At 44.0% G+C, this 17,266-nt stretch overlaps 4 protein-coding genes across 4 annotated transcripts; 2 read left to right on the forward strand and 2 right to left on the reverse strand.

Annotated features, from left to right (window-relative positions):
• Positions 1 to 847: 847 nt before the first annotated feature.
• MELLADRAFT_29191 (uncharacterized protein) lies at positions 848 to 1,231 on the forward strand (the record flags this gene model as incomplete). Its single annotated transcript, XM_007412290.1, has 1 exon — positions 848 to 1,231. A coding segment is annotated over one exon (384 nt), but the record flags the coding sequence as incomplete, so codon positions are not given.
• Positions 1,232 to 4,445: 3,214 nt separating this feature from the next.
• On the reverse strand, positions 4,446 to 5,119 carry MELLADRAFT_72408 (uncharacterized protein; the record flags this gene model as incomplete). The annotated part of the gene is made up of 1 exon (XM_007412446.1): positions 4,446 to 5,119. A coding segment is annotated over one exon (252 nt), but the record flags the coding sequence as incomplete, so codon positions are not given.
• An 8,025-nt stretch (positions 5,120 to 13,144) lies between these two features.
• MELLADRAFT_108497 (uncharacterized protein) lies at positions 13,145 to 13,908 on the forward strand (the record flags this gene model as incomplete). Its single annotated transcript, XM_007412291.1, has 2 exons — positions 13,145 to 13,411; positions 13,489 to 13,908. 2 exons carry the CDS (start codon positions 13,145 to 13,147, stop codon positions 13,906 to 13,908), a joined length of 687 nt encoding a protein of 228 aa, XP_007412353.1.
• A 410-nt stretch (positions 13,909 to 14,318) lies between these two features.
• MELLADRAFT_108498 (uncharacterized protein) lies at positions 14,319 to 17,266 on the reverse strand (the record flags this gene model as incomplete). Its single annotated transcript, XM_007412445.1, has 7 exons — positions 14,319 to 14,416; positions 14,497 to 14,548; positions 14,579 to 14,694; positions 15,590 to 15,754; positions 15,959 to 16,031; positions 16,137 to 17,127; positions 17,190 to 17,266. The coding sequence occupies 7 exons, from the start codon at positions 17,264 to 17,266 to the stop codon at positions 14,319 to 14,321; spliced, it is 1,572 nt and encodes a 523-aa protein (XP_007412507.1).

Genomic DNA, 17,266 nt, shown 5'->3' on the forward strand with positions numbered 1-17,266 from the left:
TACCAGTCTGATCGGTCAACCCGTTCTCATCGATTCCTCGAGGCCAAACTTTGCTAATTGTACACAGGTAGGACAGGCAGCGCACATGATGAGCCCATCACTGTCACAGACCGGTTCCAACTTTGATACTCTCGATGAAGCAGAAGAGCGCGTGGAAGAGATCGATCAACGGGCTTCAGATTCAATTCACAACCGCGACTCTGATTTGGGTCCACCTTACCGCCAGAACTCGATCTCTGCTGGGATCAAACGATCATCAGCCAAAGCCGCTTCTACTTCAAGTCCGATTCCTGGGAGCTCATCAGCTCATCCTCTACTACCTCATTCTTCTCTCATGTCTCGATCTTCAGTGTCACACAGCTCACTGAGCTCTTATGGTTCATCCTCCTCTGACCATCGTCAACAAATCCTTCAAAAACTCGGACCTTTCCTCAACTTCTCCGATCTTAACAAACCCAACTTATCCCGAAGACCTTCAATGTTGAATCAACCACCTAGGAAGTTACGCTTACATGGACCGGTCCTTCAAGTTGTCAATTCTACTTCTGTCAAAGATCGATACCTGTTTTTGTTCAATGATATTCTAGTTATCACCAAACCGATCATTGAGTTTGAACCTAATCTATCACCCGAAGGAGAACGAATTCCCAAGTTACCGATCACCCTCAATCAATCCTTTTTAACTAAGAGTGTAGTGGAGCTTTCAAAGTTGGAGTGTGTCAGACCTAGAATTGATACCAAAGCTATCAATGGGAATGTTGAATTGAAGGAACCCGCGAGTTTGACACATGATATGAAACCGTCCTCTAGTAAAAGCAATGCACTCCTCATTCAACAATTCATTGGTCAATTCGCCATCGATCCTGAACAAACTATTTTTGACGCGATTCAAAGAGGTGTGATTAAAGAAGATGCAGTCTCGGTTTCAAAAGTATTGTTTATGACTACCGAGTTGGATAAGAAACAAATCGGATCATACCTTTCACGTATAGAGAATGTGAAGGTTTTGAAAAGTTTTATAGATCGGTTCAAGTTTCACCATTGTCGGATTGATGATGCATTAAGAGTGTTCATGCTCTCCATTCGATTACCCAACGATCTTCAAGCAGTTGAAGTTCTCTTGGCTACATTTGCTTCACAGTGGTCAGCTGTGAACCAAGCGATTGGAATCTCACAACCTTTGGCACTTCGACTGATCAAAGCACTTTTCGGATTAAATGATGCATTACACACTAGTTTACATGATTCGACTAAATATGTTACTAATGCATTCTCACTACCACATGGTGCAGCTCATAGTCCTCAACATTTTATTGAATTCTTTAAAGCCGAAAATCAAATGAATCAATCATATAATTCTAGAAGATCAATGGAATCATCAGAAGAAGAATTCGAACCTGAAAAGATGATTAGTGATGAGAAATTAGAGATCTTATTGAATAAAGTATATGTTTCAGTCGCAAGAGATAAGATTGTACAAGCCAAAGCCACTGAAGATGAAACTGAAGCTATCCTCGTGACGAATTCGATTGCCGAAAGTGATCCAGAAGGAGGAGGAGCCATGAATACGTTTCCGAATCGATTAACCTATATGATTGGATCTGATCAAATCACATTTACAATACCTGAAATCGATTCACATTTTGGGATCAAGTTGTTTAGTACCGGATTGAAATTTGAACCACCATTCTTGACGTTTTCGAGATCTAGATCTGCATCTTTTAAGATTATTGGTAGATCACTTGGGATTTGTCATATTACGTTTATCAAGATCGGGTCTAGAGCATCTAAATATGTTGGATTACCTTATTCTAAACCGATCTTAGTGGAAAGAGCGTTCATGAAAGATACATTACAGATTTCATTTATGAATCATTTGAAAACCAAACGAAAATATTTGTTTAGTTTTGAAAGTTTGGAATCAAGAGAATCATTTTTAGAAGTCATGGAATTTTCACAACATCAATTAAAAGAACAAACTGAAAAGTTGGAAAGAGAAAGGAGAGTAGTGAAGAAAGAAGAAGAGGTAGCTGAATTGGCTGCATTACAAGTCTTGAGAGATACATTGATACCTAATGAAGATTTCATGCCATTGACAGTTAACCCTCATACTCATACTACCATCAGTTTAAAAAGTTCAAAACCACATTCAAAAGCTACGAATCCTAATCAATCACAATCTCAATCTCAACCCCAAGAAGATAAATCAAAAAACTTGGTACAAGAAATCAAGAAACCAAGTCGGATTCGATCGAATTCGTTATCCGAAACGTATATCTATCAAAGCGGATCACAAGAAAAAGATTTACAATCGATAATTGTGAACAAACGAATGATTGCACAACAATTACATATCAAGAAGAAACAACAAAAGCTCCTACAGATCCATTTAAGATCGAATATTGAAGGAGGTAAATTAGGTTTGAATCCATATTCGATTTCTTTGGCTAATCATCATAAATCATTCAATCATTTGAATGGTGCAAGTCATCAGATCAATAAGACTTTGGAGGAAAAAGATGAAGTCGAAGTTTATTTTGAAAAGTTTTGGATGAAGGGTGATGAACTGATTCATCAATGTCAACAGAATAGGTTAGTGATTTTGATTGTTTTTTGTTTTGGAAATCGATGGATGATTGATTTTTTGATCCTTTTGGCGGTACGGTTTTTTTTAGTTTGATTCCATTGGTTTTAAGGTTTTTAAGTCAAGGTGTGATTATTGAAAAGAAGTCAACCAATTAATCTAGATATCTATATATATTAAAATTGATACTTTTATTGAATCAGGACTGATTTAAATTAATTTCATTCATCATGAGAGAATCCATACATAATGATAAAGATCTGAATATATAGATAGATAGATATACAATTTATTTTGCATAAATGGTTTAATTGAATTATGTGAATGAAGAATGGACTTTTATATTTGAAAACTTTTTTTTTTAACTTGTTTAACTTTTTTAACTTGAATATCTTTTTTTTTTCTGCTCACTTTTTTTTCCATACTGATCGTGTTGAACAATGTTTTTTTTTTTTTGCTTTCCTTTTCTTTTGGGGTGTGTTTCTTCTTACATAAACTTTGTGAAAAATTAAATGGTTATGAAGTCTTTTTGTTCTGTTGGTATACGAAAGTTTAATTACTAAAGATAATTCTATAAATATGAGAAATGAGAAATGAAAAAAAAAAAGTTAATGATGATGTAAATATTAAATTGTATAACTTTTTTTGATTTGTTTGATTAATGATTTTTTCTTTGGTATGAAAACGAAATTGAAAACATCAAAAAAAAAGTAATCATAAAAAGTATCATTTAAAAATTGTACTTTTTAAAAAGAGAATTAAAATGAATTATTTTCCTTAAGAAAGGGAATTAAAATGAATTATTTTCATACACTCTTTGAAACCTTCAAAGGATTTGATAATTTTCTCTTCAAAAAGTCATTCAAGTATGATGAACTGAGGGAGGCTCAGATGTGTTGGATGACTTCTTGTTTTCTTTACGATTGTCTTTGACAGCTTTCAGAGTCATCAAGAATCTGTATTGTTAACAAGACTATTGATCTGATGGTACAAAAATGAGAAAATCAAATTGAATTCTTTCAAAGAAATAAAGTTTTGTCTCAACTCTTGGCTCTTGGGTGAAGTTTTAAATTTCAATCAAGTAGAGGTATACAGAACCTTTTGACTTTCTCCTTCACGCTAAATGCATGATCATTCATATGCAAAAAGTAAGCTAGAAAAGAGAACATGATTGATATGCAAAAGAAAAAAAGTTAAAATTCACCTAACACACTCACACACACAAGCACACGGAAAGTAGTAAAGTCCATTTGACATTGACACAGAAGAACAAAAAGAAAAAGAAAAATTAGAAAAAAAAAGAAGTTATACATTGAGTTTGATTGAAAGTTGTGTATTAGGAAAAAAAATGAGCATTATGTCTTCTTCAGTTATCACTACAAAAAAAAACGATCACCCAGCCCACTTCATTCCTTGGGGCCTACTATTTCTTGAATGGATTACTTGATACGCCGCATGTATTGCTGCTTGAAATATCACGGTAGTGATCAAATGACTGTATCATGTTGGTCACTGGATATCTCACCAGGCTTGTGCTTCACGGCGTGTTGAGGTTGACATGCCACGTCCCAAAAGAGTCTTTGTGTGTGATGGGATGCTAGATGTCCGTGATTCAACTGTATTCACTACCACTCGTTCGGGGGAAGTCGAAGCGAGTTGTAACAAGTCTTCAAATGAAGGTTCGTAGCATGGTTTCACACTGCCAGAGTTCAAATCCGGTGCATGACTTAAGCCGAGCCATTCAGGCTTCAAAGCATTACTCGATATCGAATTTGCAGAGCGTGAAGAATGTTGTGATGAGGTTGAAAGAGGAGGAGCTACTGTGGCGTCGTTGGTGTCTTTCGCCACAGGACTCGGACTACGATTCCTGTTCATATCAAATAACCGACGAGAAGTAGCCGCTTCGTCCGGGATGGTTTGCGCAGAAGGGGTAGATGTTTCAGGAGCCGGCCTGCGTGTAGGACTAGGTGAACCAGCGGCGAGGAAAAGCATCAGCTCAGCTGCATTTGCTTGAGCCTCTTCTTCTTCAAGTTCTGAAAGAGACTTGGTGGGGTGATGCGATCTGTTAGGCACGGGAGATCCTTCTGGAGTAATTGATCGTTGGCTGGTGGTCATGTCAGAGTAAGTACCACTGGTCGATCGGAGTCCGGGTGGACAGGATCGAGGCCATCCTAGAGGAGAAGCTGAATACAGTGAGGATGAGGACGGAGCGCGTGAGAGAGATCTCAAGACGTTGGCAGCGTTGAGATACTCTTGAGATCCAGTGGGTGTGACGGGTAGTCCATCTGGTGTCTGGTAAACATCCTCAGGTAATGAACGTTTGAGGGACGGTTGACTGGCAGGTGGATCACGGTAGATGTGTCGGAGCACAGGATCGGTCAACGGAAGTGAAGCATGGCTAAATTCCCGAAAAGTTGGGGGTGTCACAGAAGGAAGACGTCGCCAGGCTTGATGGACCACACTGTGGCTAAAGGGACGGTCTGGGGTAACAAAGGTGGTCGGGGCCGGATTAGTCGACTTTCGAGCGCGTGGGTGAAGCCTGTCCGGAGAGACATTTTGGGCCAAAGGAGTGTTGTTTGAGCGTTGCTGCTGTTCGGCGATATGCATCATGTAGGGTTCGATGACATCAAAAGTAACATTGTGTAAGCCGCGGGCAGCTTTAAAACTTGCAAGGCTGAGACGCGTCTGCAAAGCACGCGTAGCCTGTGAGGTAGGAAGGATCGGATCGGATCAGGGGCGAAATGGTAAAGATTCGAGCGTGATGATGACGTAAAGAAAACAAATGAGTGAGTCAGTTCAATGTTCGTAACAAGCATCAACATGGTATACAACATCAGGCTGGGTAACCGATTTGCTGAGATGTGAGAGAAATGCTGTGGAGACAACGGGCGGAGCCGAATGCCAGTAGGGAGTGATCGATATACACATGGATGTGTATCACGCAGCTCCTCATTGGAAACACAACCGCCGAGACCCTGAAGAGAGTCAGGTGCAGATGGGGATATTCCTGGGCTGAATCGGAAAGACGGACAGGTGAGGATGAACGATGCACAGCAATCCAATCCGCATGAACCCCATCAACTCCATATCGACCGCGGATAGAAAGGAGGCGATGTGGTATGTATGTAGAGAGTTACAGAGAGACAGTATGCAATACAGTTGAAGAGGGGTACTGTAACAGGTGGTGGTAATACGCACGAGACAAAGCCCAGTCGGTCGGAAGAGTCACGCGGGGCGCGTGTTTGGTCGAGTACACATCAACGCATGCTGTACCCCCTCACTCTCCGCCACGGTAGTCCCAATGTAGCTTGATCTTTGGACTCCTCACTGACCCACCAGTTAGGGCGTAGTTGCTGTACCCCAAGGAGAAAGATAGGTGCAGGTAGAGAGACAACCGAAGCAAAGATAGGGATCCTATGAACCGAAGCGCTGTGATACCACTGACAGATCGCTTCACGCGGCACACGCGAAGTCAGCGTGACCGAGAGGGTTTACCTCGACATCGTGGCAACCACGCTTCTGTTGCGCGTGATCCACTCATGGCAGAGTGATGAGAGAAAAAGAAGGAGATAGAGGAGAGAGAAGCAGGAAAGAGGAGACGAAGAATGACGCGATGAAGGGGTGCCAAAAGAGATGAGAGAGAAACAGAGGAAAATGATACGAATCCGACACGCTCTAAGGAACATGAAATGAGACTAACCTTTGAAAGTCGCACTCTTTTCAAGACTCTCTCTGACATGAGTTTTCGATCTGCATTGCTGGAATCTAGGCTAGAAACATCGATATGAGAATGTTGGAATGCCATGTTGGTCTGTTGATAGGTATTGGTGAATTGATGGTAAGTCGAACTTCCGAAGGCCAAAGAAACCGATTGGGAAGGTCAAGGTAAGCTAAAGCGCGCCGAGAATGAAGCCTTAGCGAGAGATAGAGGTGTGGATGAACAGATTCAATGGTTTGGATGTAGGTGATGATTCGGGATAGTATTCAAGAGGAATCAAACGCAGGGATGATGAATGTGTGAGAGGTTAGAGGTGAACTCGAGAGAGGAATGTGAGTTGATTGGGTAAAATCGAAGATACGATGAGTTCTAGATTGAGTCAGAGTAAGAACTGAAAGAATTATAGAAGTTAAGAGTAAAAGGACGCGAGTGAGCTGATGGTTGAAGTCGCGCCGAAGTTGATGAGATTGAGGAGGGTGTCGCTTGAGTGAAGTTGTAAGAGCGAGTTACCGAAGTTTGGTATGAGATCAGATGAGTGGTGGGTCGAAGTTCAACTTTCCTGAAGCCACGCCGGACTTATACAGAGTTGTAGATGAGTTCACAGTCGCAGTCAAACAAGAACAAACTCGAGTTTTAAATATGTATGTCTGGTCGAAGGGGTTTTCTCATTAGATAGGGAGAGGAGAAAGATAGAGAGGTGTATCTATGGTGAGAGCAAGAGAATGATGGGTACAGGACTACACAGAGATAAGAAGTTAACAGACAGCCGCAAGATGACACGCACCAATCATCTGATTTGTACCTGTACTACTACCCTATGTTACGTTGTACCCTAACCGTAGATGGTAATTTTTAGTTCTTGGCAGTTGCCGAAGTCAGATGGCGATGAAAACACGAGCGCGGTATCTATGTGCGGTAGCCCTCCGATCTACTCCGATATAGCGCCGGTCTCTTTATTTGAGCGGTGCCGCGAAGAAGGATGTGGGAATGATGATGTTCATGGTCGAACTTTGGCATCGCGCGTAGCCGTGATTGTTTCATTAAAGTGCGCGTGACGATCCTCGCTTTCAAAGTCTCAGTGCTCCTAGTATGTCTTTTGCAAGGGTTGATGATGTGTAGCTAAAGAACCACCTGAAATCAACATGGCCCTCTAAGATTTGCTGACGTATGTGTATATATCTGTTTGTTTGTCAATCCCATTGAGAGCATGAGCCCCTTCCAGCTCCCCTTCCCCCTGATGCCTTGTCGCTTCATCTCCTCTCGTCGCGTCAGGGGCCGACCTACCCACTGAGGTAGATACCATCCTTTCTGACCTCAAGATTGGCCCTTCTAAATATGTACAGACTTCGAAGCAAAGAAGCCACGACTTCGGCATGAATTATGTACTCGATCCTATCCTATAGCGTATTCACACCTATCCACCAATCTTGATCGATTGATATGAATCATGTTTAAGTAAAGGGTTTGTGCATCATGTCTATAAGTGTCGCGCGTAGCTTTCTTGATAACACCAGCTCACCTAAGCTTTGGAATTCTGGTGACCTTGACCTGGCGCATGACGCAATCTAGTTAATCATTGACTTTATATACTCGCTTGATCGAGTGTAAGAGCGATTCAAGCATACGTGTTGTGTACTGTGTATTCAAGTAGCCTGCGTTTCTCGGCTTTTGGTCTTGTCCTAAAACCTTACAGAGTCAAATGTGGTTTCAAGTTCAGGCAAACTTTTTGAATGTCAAAAATCCAATGTTGACTCACGACTTGCGAGCCAACTAGCTAGTCAAGTCCATGGTCATGGCCATATTGGGTACCTAAGTTTGATTGCAGAAATGTCAAGCACTTCAGTGCCCTGCAGTTCAAACTCGTATATCTGTCATCTCTAACCCCATCACCAACCTTGGAAAACCGATCACGCGTGCTTGCTTCATGATCAAAAAAGCGACATTAGAAACATTGAATCATACCCCATCGCCTTGTAAATTTCGAAAACTTATTGTACGATGGAGCCAGTGGTATAATCCGAATGACATTAGATCTTTCGGCAGTTTCAACTCTCAAGGAGCAGACTCATGTCCCGATGAATTGGCAGGGACCGACATTTGCTGAAGCAAAACAGGGGGCGTTGTTTGGAAGTTGATCAGTAACGCGTCGCAATTGGACTCATACCCAAAAGTTAAAGGTCGATCCTAATTGAAACTAAGATCACAGCTAGCAACTCCCGCTTTAATTTACAAATTTTACTGCCCTTCGTGGAGACTTCTTCGCTTATTCGGTCATGTACATAATACATACTTTGTCAAGCCGGCTGGACGGTATAGTTCCTTAATAAGATTCATTTCAATCATCCAGGGTTTTTACGTGTTAGAAGGAGGTGGGGCGAAAATCCTTTTGCTCAGTGATACGCGATGATGAAAGAAAAATCCTTCTACTGTTGACGTTCAAGTGAAAAACGCAAAAACATGAAAGTTGACGGACAATCAGTGTCACCAATCCTAACAAATTTTACACAGGTGCTGAATGTTATGAAGGGAATATCAAAGGCGTACAATGTATGTACAGTCGTTTTCAAAAAGCTTGTCACAATTTCACTGCCAAATCGCTCGAGTTTTACGGGCAAATTTGGACAAGCTTTTTGCAAATGACTGTATATGCTCCGGCTGATAGGTCAAGTTTTTGGAAGGAAGCTACATTTTCTTCTTCGACGTGTCGGTTTACTCAGTTGAAGTTCAATGAGTATTTGGGATCATGTAATTTCTTTGGGAATAGTTGAGAGGCTCTTTCATGGCTAAACCCTCCCTAGGTTTTCTTGCTATTTACAAGATTAAACACGGGCAATGTGAATTTTACATTTATTTATAGGGTATGTGAGCTCACGATGCTAGACCTGGTCAGTTCAGGTCAGGCATAGATGTCTCATAATGGTCACCAACCGGACCTTACATCGCACAAAATGGTTTGTTGGTGTGAATTGATGGTGAACAAGGTTAGTTCAAGAAAAGCGGATAGCATCTACATACATATCCTGAACTCTCTCCTCTGAAAGCCTCTCAGTTAAGTAGAGGATTGTTTCCAAAGAATTCAATAGAAACCCTTATCTACAATGTCAGTCCTGATGGCTTTAAAGTTGTTTGAAAAGCTATGTAATCCGCACCGAGGCAAGAGAAATGAGCGTTTGGACCAAATTTTCTGGCTCTGATAGCTTGAGATGCCCTTCTGCATCTGGTCACACTAGATTCCAATGATCCTCTGGAGCCATCAGTAGGGGGATGTGGATAAATATTTTCCCATAAAGATGTGTCCATGTTGCTAAACAAAGCTTAAATAGTGGGGTTCAAGTCAACCAAAAATTGTCCAACATTTTATGCGCTTTGGCCACCCAGCCCTTGAAGTTTATTTTTCAGGAAAATGAATTACAGGAATGTGCTTCCAAGGTGAGGCTTTATGATTTTGTTTTCCAAATTTAGAGTTTTCGAGTAGCATTTTGATGTAGGGACAGTTGTATTTTCGACATTTTTCCGACTTGAACCCCGCTAATCTGGTCAAGAAGTAATTAAACAAGAACCCAAAATATTTCCTGTTCTTTTTGACAAAGGATATTACATTTTTGAACTGAGAATATGCATCTCAAGAAAATAGCAAAAAAAAGAATCATACAAAGGGTTCATACATTTTTCTAAGAAATCCAGATTTCAAAAAATGTGACTATGTGATGATCAAACTCAAGTGATTTTTAAGAGTCTCAAGAGTTTTAGTTTTTTTGTCTTTTATTGAAAAAACATTTGAAGAAAGAATTTGTGATTTCAACTTGAAGATTATTCATATTGTTAGGAAAACTGCTGGATCTTTTGAGTTGATTTCTGTTTGAGAGAAAAGTAGAAAATGAATAAATCAGTTATGTATGATTCTTCTATTCTTTTGAAGTGAATAAAAAATGACCAACCATCCAATAAAGGTACAAAGCACATCTTAAGTCCAGATGAAGTATATATGGCTCTAATCTCAAATTGATCAGAATATTGATTTCCAAGTGTAACATAAGGTTTGCTCATATCAATTCCGGTAGTGCTAAATGTAGGATTATTGAAATCAAGACTTTCGATTTGTTGAAATAAATTTAATTCTTTATTGAAGTTTTGTTTACAATTTGAATTGTTTGTTAAATTTCTTGGTGGAATTGAACTCATTATAGTCATCAATCTTTCACATCTTGGTAATAATTTTTTTGAACGACCATTTAAGCTTGATGATTCGGTCGTTCTGAATAAAAAGATTATGAGGATTGAATAGATTAAGAATTTTGGTGAGGTTTGAGTCATGGTCTTGGTAGGTGTTAGGCTTCGGATAAGGTGTGGTAAAGGTTCGAAGTTCTCGAGTCAATTGAAAGGAATAATTATACTATCAAAGTTTGTGAAAGAATATTTGATGAAGATGATCAGGAGTAAGGATTGTATGTATGAACAATCTCCTTGCTGATAGGAGACCGAGAGCCCCATCAATGCCACGTTGTTTTCATGCAATTTCTCGTTTCTGGGTAACATAATGATATCGCCGTGATGGACTGGAATAATCATAATGTAACGATCCTTCAGGAGTTCGTTCAGCTGTAGACCAAAGATCATACGACCAAGAAGGCCATCCGGGCTGATCGAAATTCGCACCGTCATATTTGTTGAATTCGTCAAGCTTAGTTGAGACGACGACATTAAAGGACAGGTGACAAGTCATAAAGTCGTCATCACCATGCTTCGTCGTGTCGATTTATCATAGAAAAGAGATACCATGTCTCGCAGCTGTGCAGTTTGCTCGAAGTCATGAGAATCTGGGTGATCGCATTCTAGCTTAACTATTCGAGTTCGTTTCCTTGATTGGATTTTCAACCCACAATGCACACGTAGAAGCGGCTCATTCCTGCTAACAATCGGCTTGATCCTTTTTGGTGTGAGATAATCGGTCGCCCACTTGAGAAAAGAAATGCTCCCTGCTTTACGCTATATGAGCATAGCACAACTGAGCAGAAGCCAAACTTATATAAGTCCACTCGCTCTGGCCCCGTCGGTACAAGTACCACGTACCTCCGAGCGCCAGCGAGGGACTTACGCCTAATCCCAAATTTCTCGCGTGAGACTAGACAGGGCTTTTGCCCAAAAACTCCAATCTCACTTGCTCAATATTGGTGCTTATCAACTTGTGACAAGCACATAATGAAAATGATGCGCACTAATGCCTTCGTCATTTTGGCACCCTCCATTTCCCAACGGCCCATCAGGGGGTCATGATGAAGCCAAAAAACACTTTGGCACCAACACCGGGGCCAAATTGGTTTACATGTGCCACCATCGCTGCGCGTCAGAAACGATGGTGCTCGCGAGATAAAATCATTACAGATCAAACAGCAGTTTGCTTTACCCAAGCAAATTCATAATGCATTGCCCATGATAGAACTCGAATACGCCATCCAGACAACCAGGGGAATGCTGAGCCTGGATATGACAAATATGTTTTGAATATGCATGATCACCCCACGGATTCTTTAATGACGTACAATACCTTGTTCACACCGGGTGCGACAGCCCCATCCATCCTTCAGCCAGAGTGATTGGCTTCGGTGGCCAGCTCATCAGCATTGATGTTGAGATCATCTGCCTGAGCAAAACACCCAGGAAAGTGTGAATACCAGTGCCTATTCCTAGATGTAGCGGAATATATGCTCACCTGGTCCTGGATAAAGGCTCGCCAGACCGCTTCTCCGTTTCCCGCATCATATATCACCGCTCGCATTTCCATCAGGAGATTTCGAATCAAAGTCCTGGACTCCTCGGTGTTCCCTCGCAGATCGTGTTGTTGGGGCCTTCGACGGAGGAACCGATGGTCAAGGAAGGTAAAGATAAACCCCCAGACACTCATCGAGCTGGCTTCGATGAAGTGGATGATCTCAACCGTCCGGCGAAAGGAATAGCTGGTCGTCAAAGCTTGCTGTTCGGCGACAGAACTGGGATAAGGACCACCACCAACTGCGTCCACAAATGTTTGGACACTCAAGCCTTCATCTTTGATGAAGCCGGTGATCCTGCCTACAGCACCTTCCAAGTCGAGCAGTGGGTCTTCGTACGGATTCATTGGCCACAGGTAGGTGCAGAACGTCGTCTTTGGGTCACGGTGCCAAGATTGAAGGAAGGGTGGATGGTTTGATCGGATGGGAACTTTGGACAGGCACTTCCCCTTCAAATGGGGTTCAGATATCTCTCGCTCCGAATCAGGTTTTGGCTCGTGTTAATGAAACCTGGCACTCATATCACAACTCTTTCGGATTCGAATAGTGTCAAACCTATCCGGTTGGGAGGCCTTGCACTATCGCGCGAAAGGTTTATTTTTGCTATAATGTTAGTATATTCCCCTGGTAAGTTTCACCAGGCCTGCAATCCCAATCGGGACTCATTGAACTTGGTATCTCGATATTTTGGGACATGACGGCGGCAGCTTCGGCCGACATGTGAGGTTTCGACTGGCGAGGTCGTATTTGCAGCCACAGGGGGTTTAAACATTGCGCACACCCGTTCATTCGGACTCAGTGGGCACGATGTATCTGATCAATATGAGACAACTAGTAAAGCACGAGCAATCCTGGATGAATGGACGTGCTTGAATCCCCATCTCCTGGTAGATGTTCCATGCTAGGTGTCATTGCAAAGAAAACAAAGCGATAGGAGAAAGTGTCACATGGCTTTTATAAGTTGATCATTGTGCTACGTGATCGAGAGAGAAAGGACCTCCAGATTCCCATTGGCCTCATCGCAGATTCGCGGTTGCCGAAAGTCTTTGAGATCGTTAGATTGCCCATCGGAAGATGCCTGAGGAGTCAAATGAGGACGAGGCCAGCACACTCGCTCGCACTCTCCTGGTGTGCAAATACCTCACCACGCTGGATTTGACACCAAAGCAGTTCATGGTCACCTTCATGTCTTCTAACCACCCCGATTTAATCTTTCGAAGACGCATGATGAAAGTGGGCAAGGCTTTCAAACAAACCCGTTCGATTGTCCGGAATTTCGGTCGTTTGTCACGAGGTTGCGCACATGGCCAAGCCAATTGGGAGTCTTTGATTTTGGAAGAGGTTAGTAATTTATAGCCTCTAACTGATTGAAATCAGGTTTTCATTGACTCAATGGCTACTGCACATACCTATGTCAGGCCACCGATATCGTCAATGCGCAAGACCTACCACGGGGGCATTTTCCAGGCGGAGCATATGTCAGTTCCAGAAGGATTACCCCGGACTATTTCAGCAACAGTTCAGAAATACTACGAGACTCCCAAGTGACAATGGGTATGAGCTTTCTGCACTCACTGCTCAAAAACAAGCTGGCGTTCGGAATGAATCAAGTGCCCCCCGTCACTGACGACAAGGGCGAAAATGTATGTGACCCGATGGATGAATCACAAACTGCCAGCAATGCGGGGGTAACACGTGGCCTTTTGGATGCACGTGGAACTGTGTTCAATGATCAAGAAGATGAAGGAACAGTTATGTCAATGGAGAACATGGTTTTTGTTAAGGCATCGGCCGCGGATCAAAAAGCCCTCAAACTTACCAAGGCAAGCCCCCTCTGAACGCTTTTGCTGCAAAAGTTCAACCGCTGATTTTGCGCCAAACGGCTAAGACAGCTGCCCATCATGATATGTTCGATGATCGCGCAGTCTTGCAACCGCCGTGCCAACGCTCTCCCTTTGGCAAACAGCCTGATGGCGTACGCGGGCGGGGTGTCAGTACGAGTGAATGAATGGCTACATAGCCATGGAATCACGCTATCAAGGAAATGCACGCTATCAGCCATGGACCATCTACGCTCTTTACAAGAACAGCGGATGATGGACGTATTTAAGAGGAACCAGAAACTCTTACCGTTATTGGTGTATGACAATGTTGACATACATTTAAAAATACACAACACACGTGTGGAGACGTCGTCTCGTCTATTCCATGGAACCTGGGGGTTCTATACCGTAATTCGCGCGTGTCTTCAGGCGAAATGTACCAAAGATGTGGTTAGCCTCGCGGCTTTCCTGGACGCCATGTCTGCCGCAGACCGAAAGACGGTTGGAATCGAATCTTTTTGCCCTAGGCCGGCGGAAGTCGAACATTGGCAAGCGGTGGTCAAGGCCCAAATATCAAAAGCGCTGAAAGAGTATGTTGCTTACATACCAGGTGCGCCCGAGGCCAGCCTACTGCCGGCGCTGTCAACTCGCCCGCCTGCAATTGACCCAATCGAGATGCACGTACCCAACATTTTCCTCCGCATGATGGACGCCCCCGATTCATCTGCAGAGGGCGTCTCGCGGGTGCTGGATGAAGTGATCGCACAGATTGGCCTTGACAAGGCCAAATACGCTGAGAGCCTTTTGGTGGCCGGTGGCGATGTTGGATCCAACCAATTGTTGGAAAGTCTTCGAACTAAGCGGTTCCCTTCAATTGATTCGGTGGAGGGAATGCAATGGGTATTGTCAATATTCGGTGGGGCCCATACCATGTGGAGCTTCACAAAGGCCCTTTTAACTCACCATTGGGGACGCCCCGAAAACGGACAAGATTCCGGAGCCTGGAGGACCTTATTTGCTTTGGGCGCCAAATACAAGAAGCCCCCTGCCTCTCAGGACTTCAACACGATCATGCGCTCATCTCGAATGCTTCACCAAGCCAACCTTGTTCATGCGATCACGTGAGTTTCGTCTTCACCACGCCGTAAGCGTTTTCCAAGGGCGCTGACGAGTCAGGTTGTATTTCAGCCATACTTTAGCGAAGGATGCAACACTGGACCTGAGCATCGCTGTTGACTGTCAGCGACTCATTGATCAGGTATGGCATGACTTCTTCGATGGGACACAGTTAGCTGCAGCAAAGGACCTCGAAGACCCGACTCGACATAATCTGATGTTGCGACTGCGTGATTTCGCCACTGTTGTCGAAGCGCACGAGGCCACACGTGCAGGCGATATTGGCCGGCTCATGCTAATGTGGAAACAATGGTCGGTAATGGCGCAAGGAATTCAGGGGCTATCACATTATTCCAGGCACATTCCACGGATTGTATTGCTATTGGAAGAAGACTTACCTAAGGACCTTGCGAATGCTATCAAGCATTCGCTCCTGATCCCTTCCAATGAACGGGCGGACCATTGGTTACCCACTGATGAATTCCTCGAAATCAGTATATTCTACCTAAAACGCGTGTATAATAATACGGTGAGCACTCATCCGAATGGTCACAGCCGGGATACACGATCATCAGCTGACCAACAAACGATTTCGAAATGTAGGGGCATGGCACCGACATCCGACGCCTCACTGATCTGATCTCAAATTTGATCCCCATGGTGTGTCTAAACGGAAACGTAGCAATATGATGAATTGCATGACTAGCTGACCACTTTGATCTTTCGGCACTTTCAGCTACGCAAACTAATGCACTTGTTCAAAACACAATCGGGTCACACGTTGTTATTCCAACCTAACCTCAATCATATCACCGGCCCATCACTACTCTCGTTCCTCGCTTACGCCAAAGATCACTTGGAGGATGCACCTGGGCGACGAGCATTGGCATCTGTGGGAAATGTCTGGAAAATCGGCGTGGGTACGATGATCAAGCTAATCCGTGCTGACCAAGCCGCAGGTCGCAAGTCGCGCTTCCGGTGGGGGGCAGCCGAGGTCCTGTCGTCATGGGACGCTCAGTGTGCTGAATTCCCAGGAGAGGAATGAACCTGACAAAGTAGCAAGTTATCTCAGTTAACGTTTGAAAGCGCCCCCAACCAATATCCCAATGACCAAATAAAACTCTTACATGAGAATCTGCGCCCCTTTTGGCCCTTTTGCACAACGGGCGAGGTGCTGGTGGCACCGCGGTTCTTTTAGACGCGGCTGCCTCTCGCTTCGCAGCGGCGGAAGCCGCTGTGGACTCACGCTTCGCAGCCATGACAGCCTGGCGGGCTTGTTTCGCCTCGTCACGCAAACGTTGCCTTTCGATTTGACCTTGTTCTTTCAGGGCCAAACGGCGCAAATCGGCTTCCAGCTTATCCTGGGCCTTTTTCGCCGCGGCGGCGACCTTCGCATTGGCCTTTAACTGAGCTGCCTTCCTTCTCTCATCGAGTCTGGCTTCTTTCGTGGCTATCTTGTGGGCCTCCGCGCGCAGTTTCGACATTCGAGCCCCTTCGACCGAGAGGATAGGTTTAGGTGGCCCCCGAGAAGCAGCCAATCTGCGTTCGCCTGCTTTGGTTATCAAAGCGTCTGCTGGAGAGGCGGCTTTCCATTCTTCAAAAGCGTCAAACAGGCACTGGAATTGGCCAGGGATGCATTCGGTTACCAGGACAATCGCAATGTCCTCTGGGTGCGCAAGTATGTCGACGTTCTTGGCCAGGACCCAAGCAAGTTCCTGGCCAAAGAAGTCGTCAGGTGTCAGGTGACTAGGTGAAGGGTAGTGAGTCCGCCATAAACCGGCGAACGAGTCGGTCCATCGTTTTACTAGGCTGATCATCAGAGGGCATACCAAAATCGGGTCTTCTGAACCGCAAGGAATCGCCACGTGCCTTGTGTCTTTGACCAGGTCCGGGGGCGGTTCAGGCAGACTATCTGCAAGTTCAAGGAGCTCGTCTGCATCCATTTCGAGGGCGGAGTCGAAGTTTTCAATGGTCAGGGCAGATTGGGAGAGCCAGAGGGCTTCCGCCTCATCAGGCTCACAGTTCGAGCAGTCGCACTCGGGCATGTTGGCCTCACGTTGACGGGCCTCTTCATTTCGTACCACCCAGCTATCGTCATCTAATGGAATGTAACCATGCCTGAGAACGATATGCATCAGGATGCATCCACCATAATTGAGGTTGCCTGAGATATCACTCACCTGAGGTCAACGGCTAGGGCTACCCTTAGACACACAGTGGTGATAGCCAAAGCGTCCATTCGGTCGTCGTCGGACAT

This window comes from Melampsora larici-populina (genome assembly GCF_000204055.1).
Source record: "Melampsora larici-populina 98AG31 unplaced genomic scaffold MELLAscaffold_30, whole genome shotgun sequence".
In the NCBI taxonomy this organism is placed as follows: Eukaryota; Fungi; Basidiomycota; class Pucciniomycetes; order Pucciniales; family Melampsoraceae; genus Melampsora; species Melampsora laricis-populina.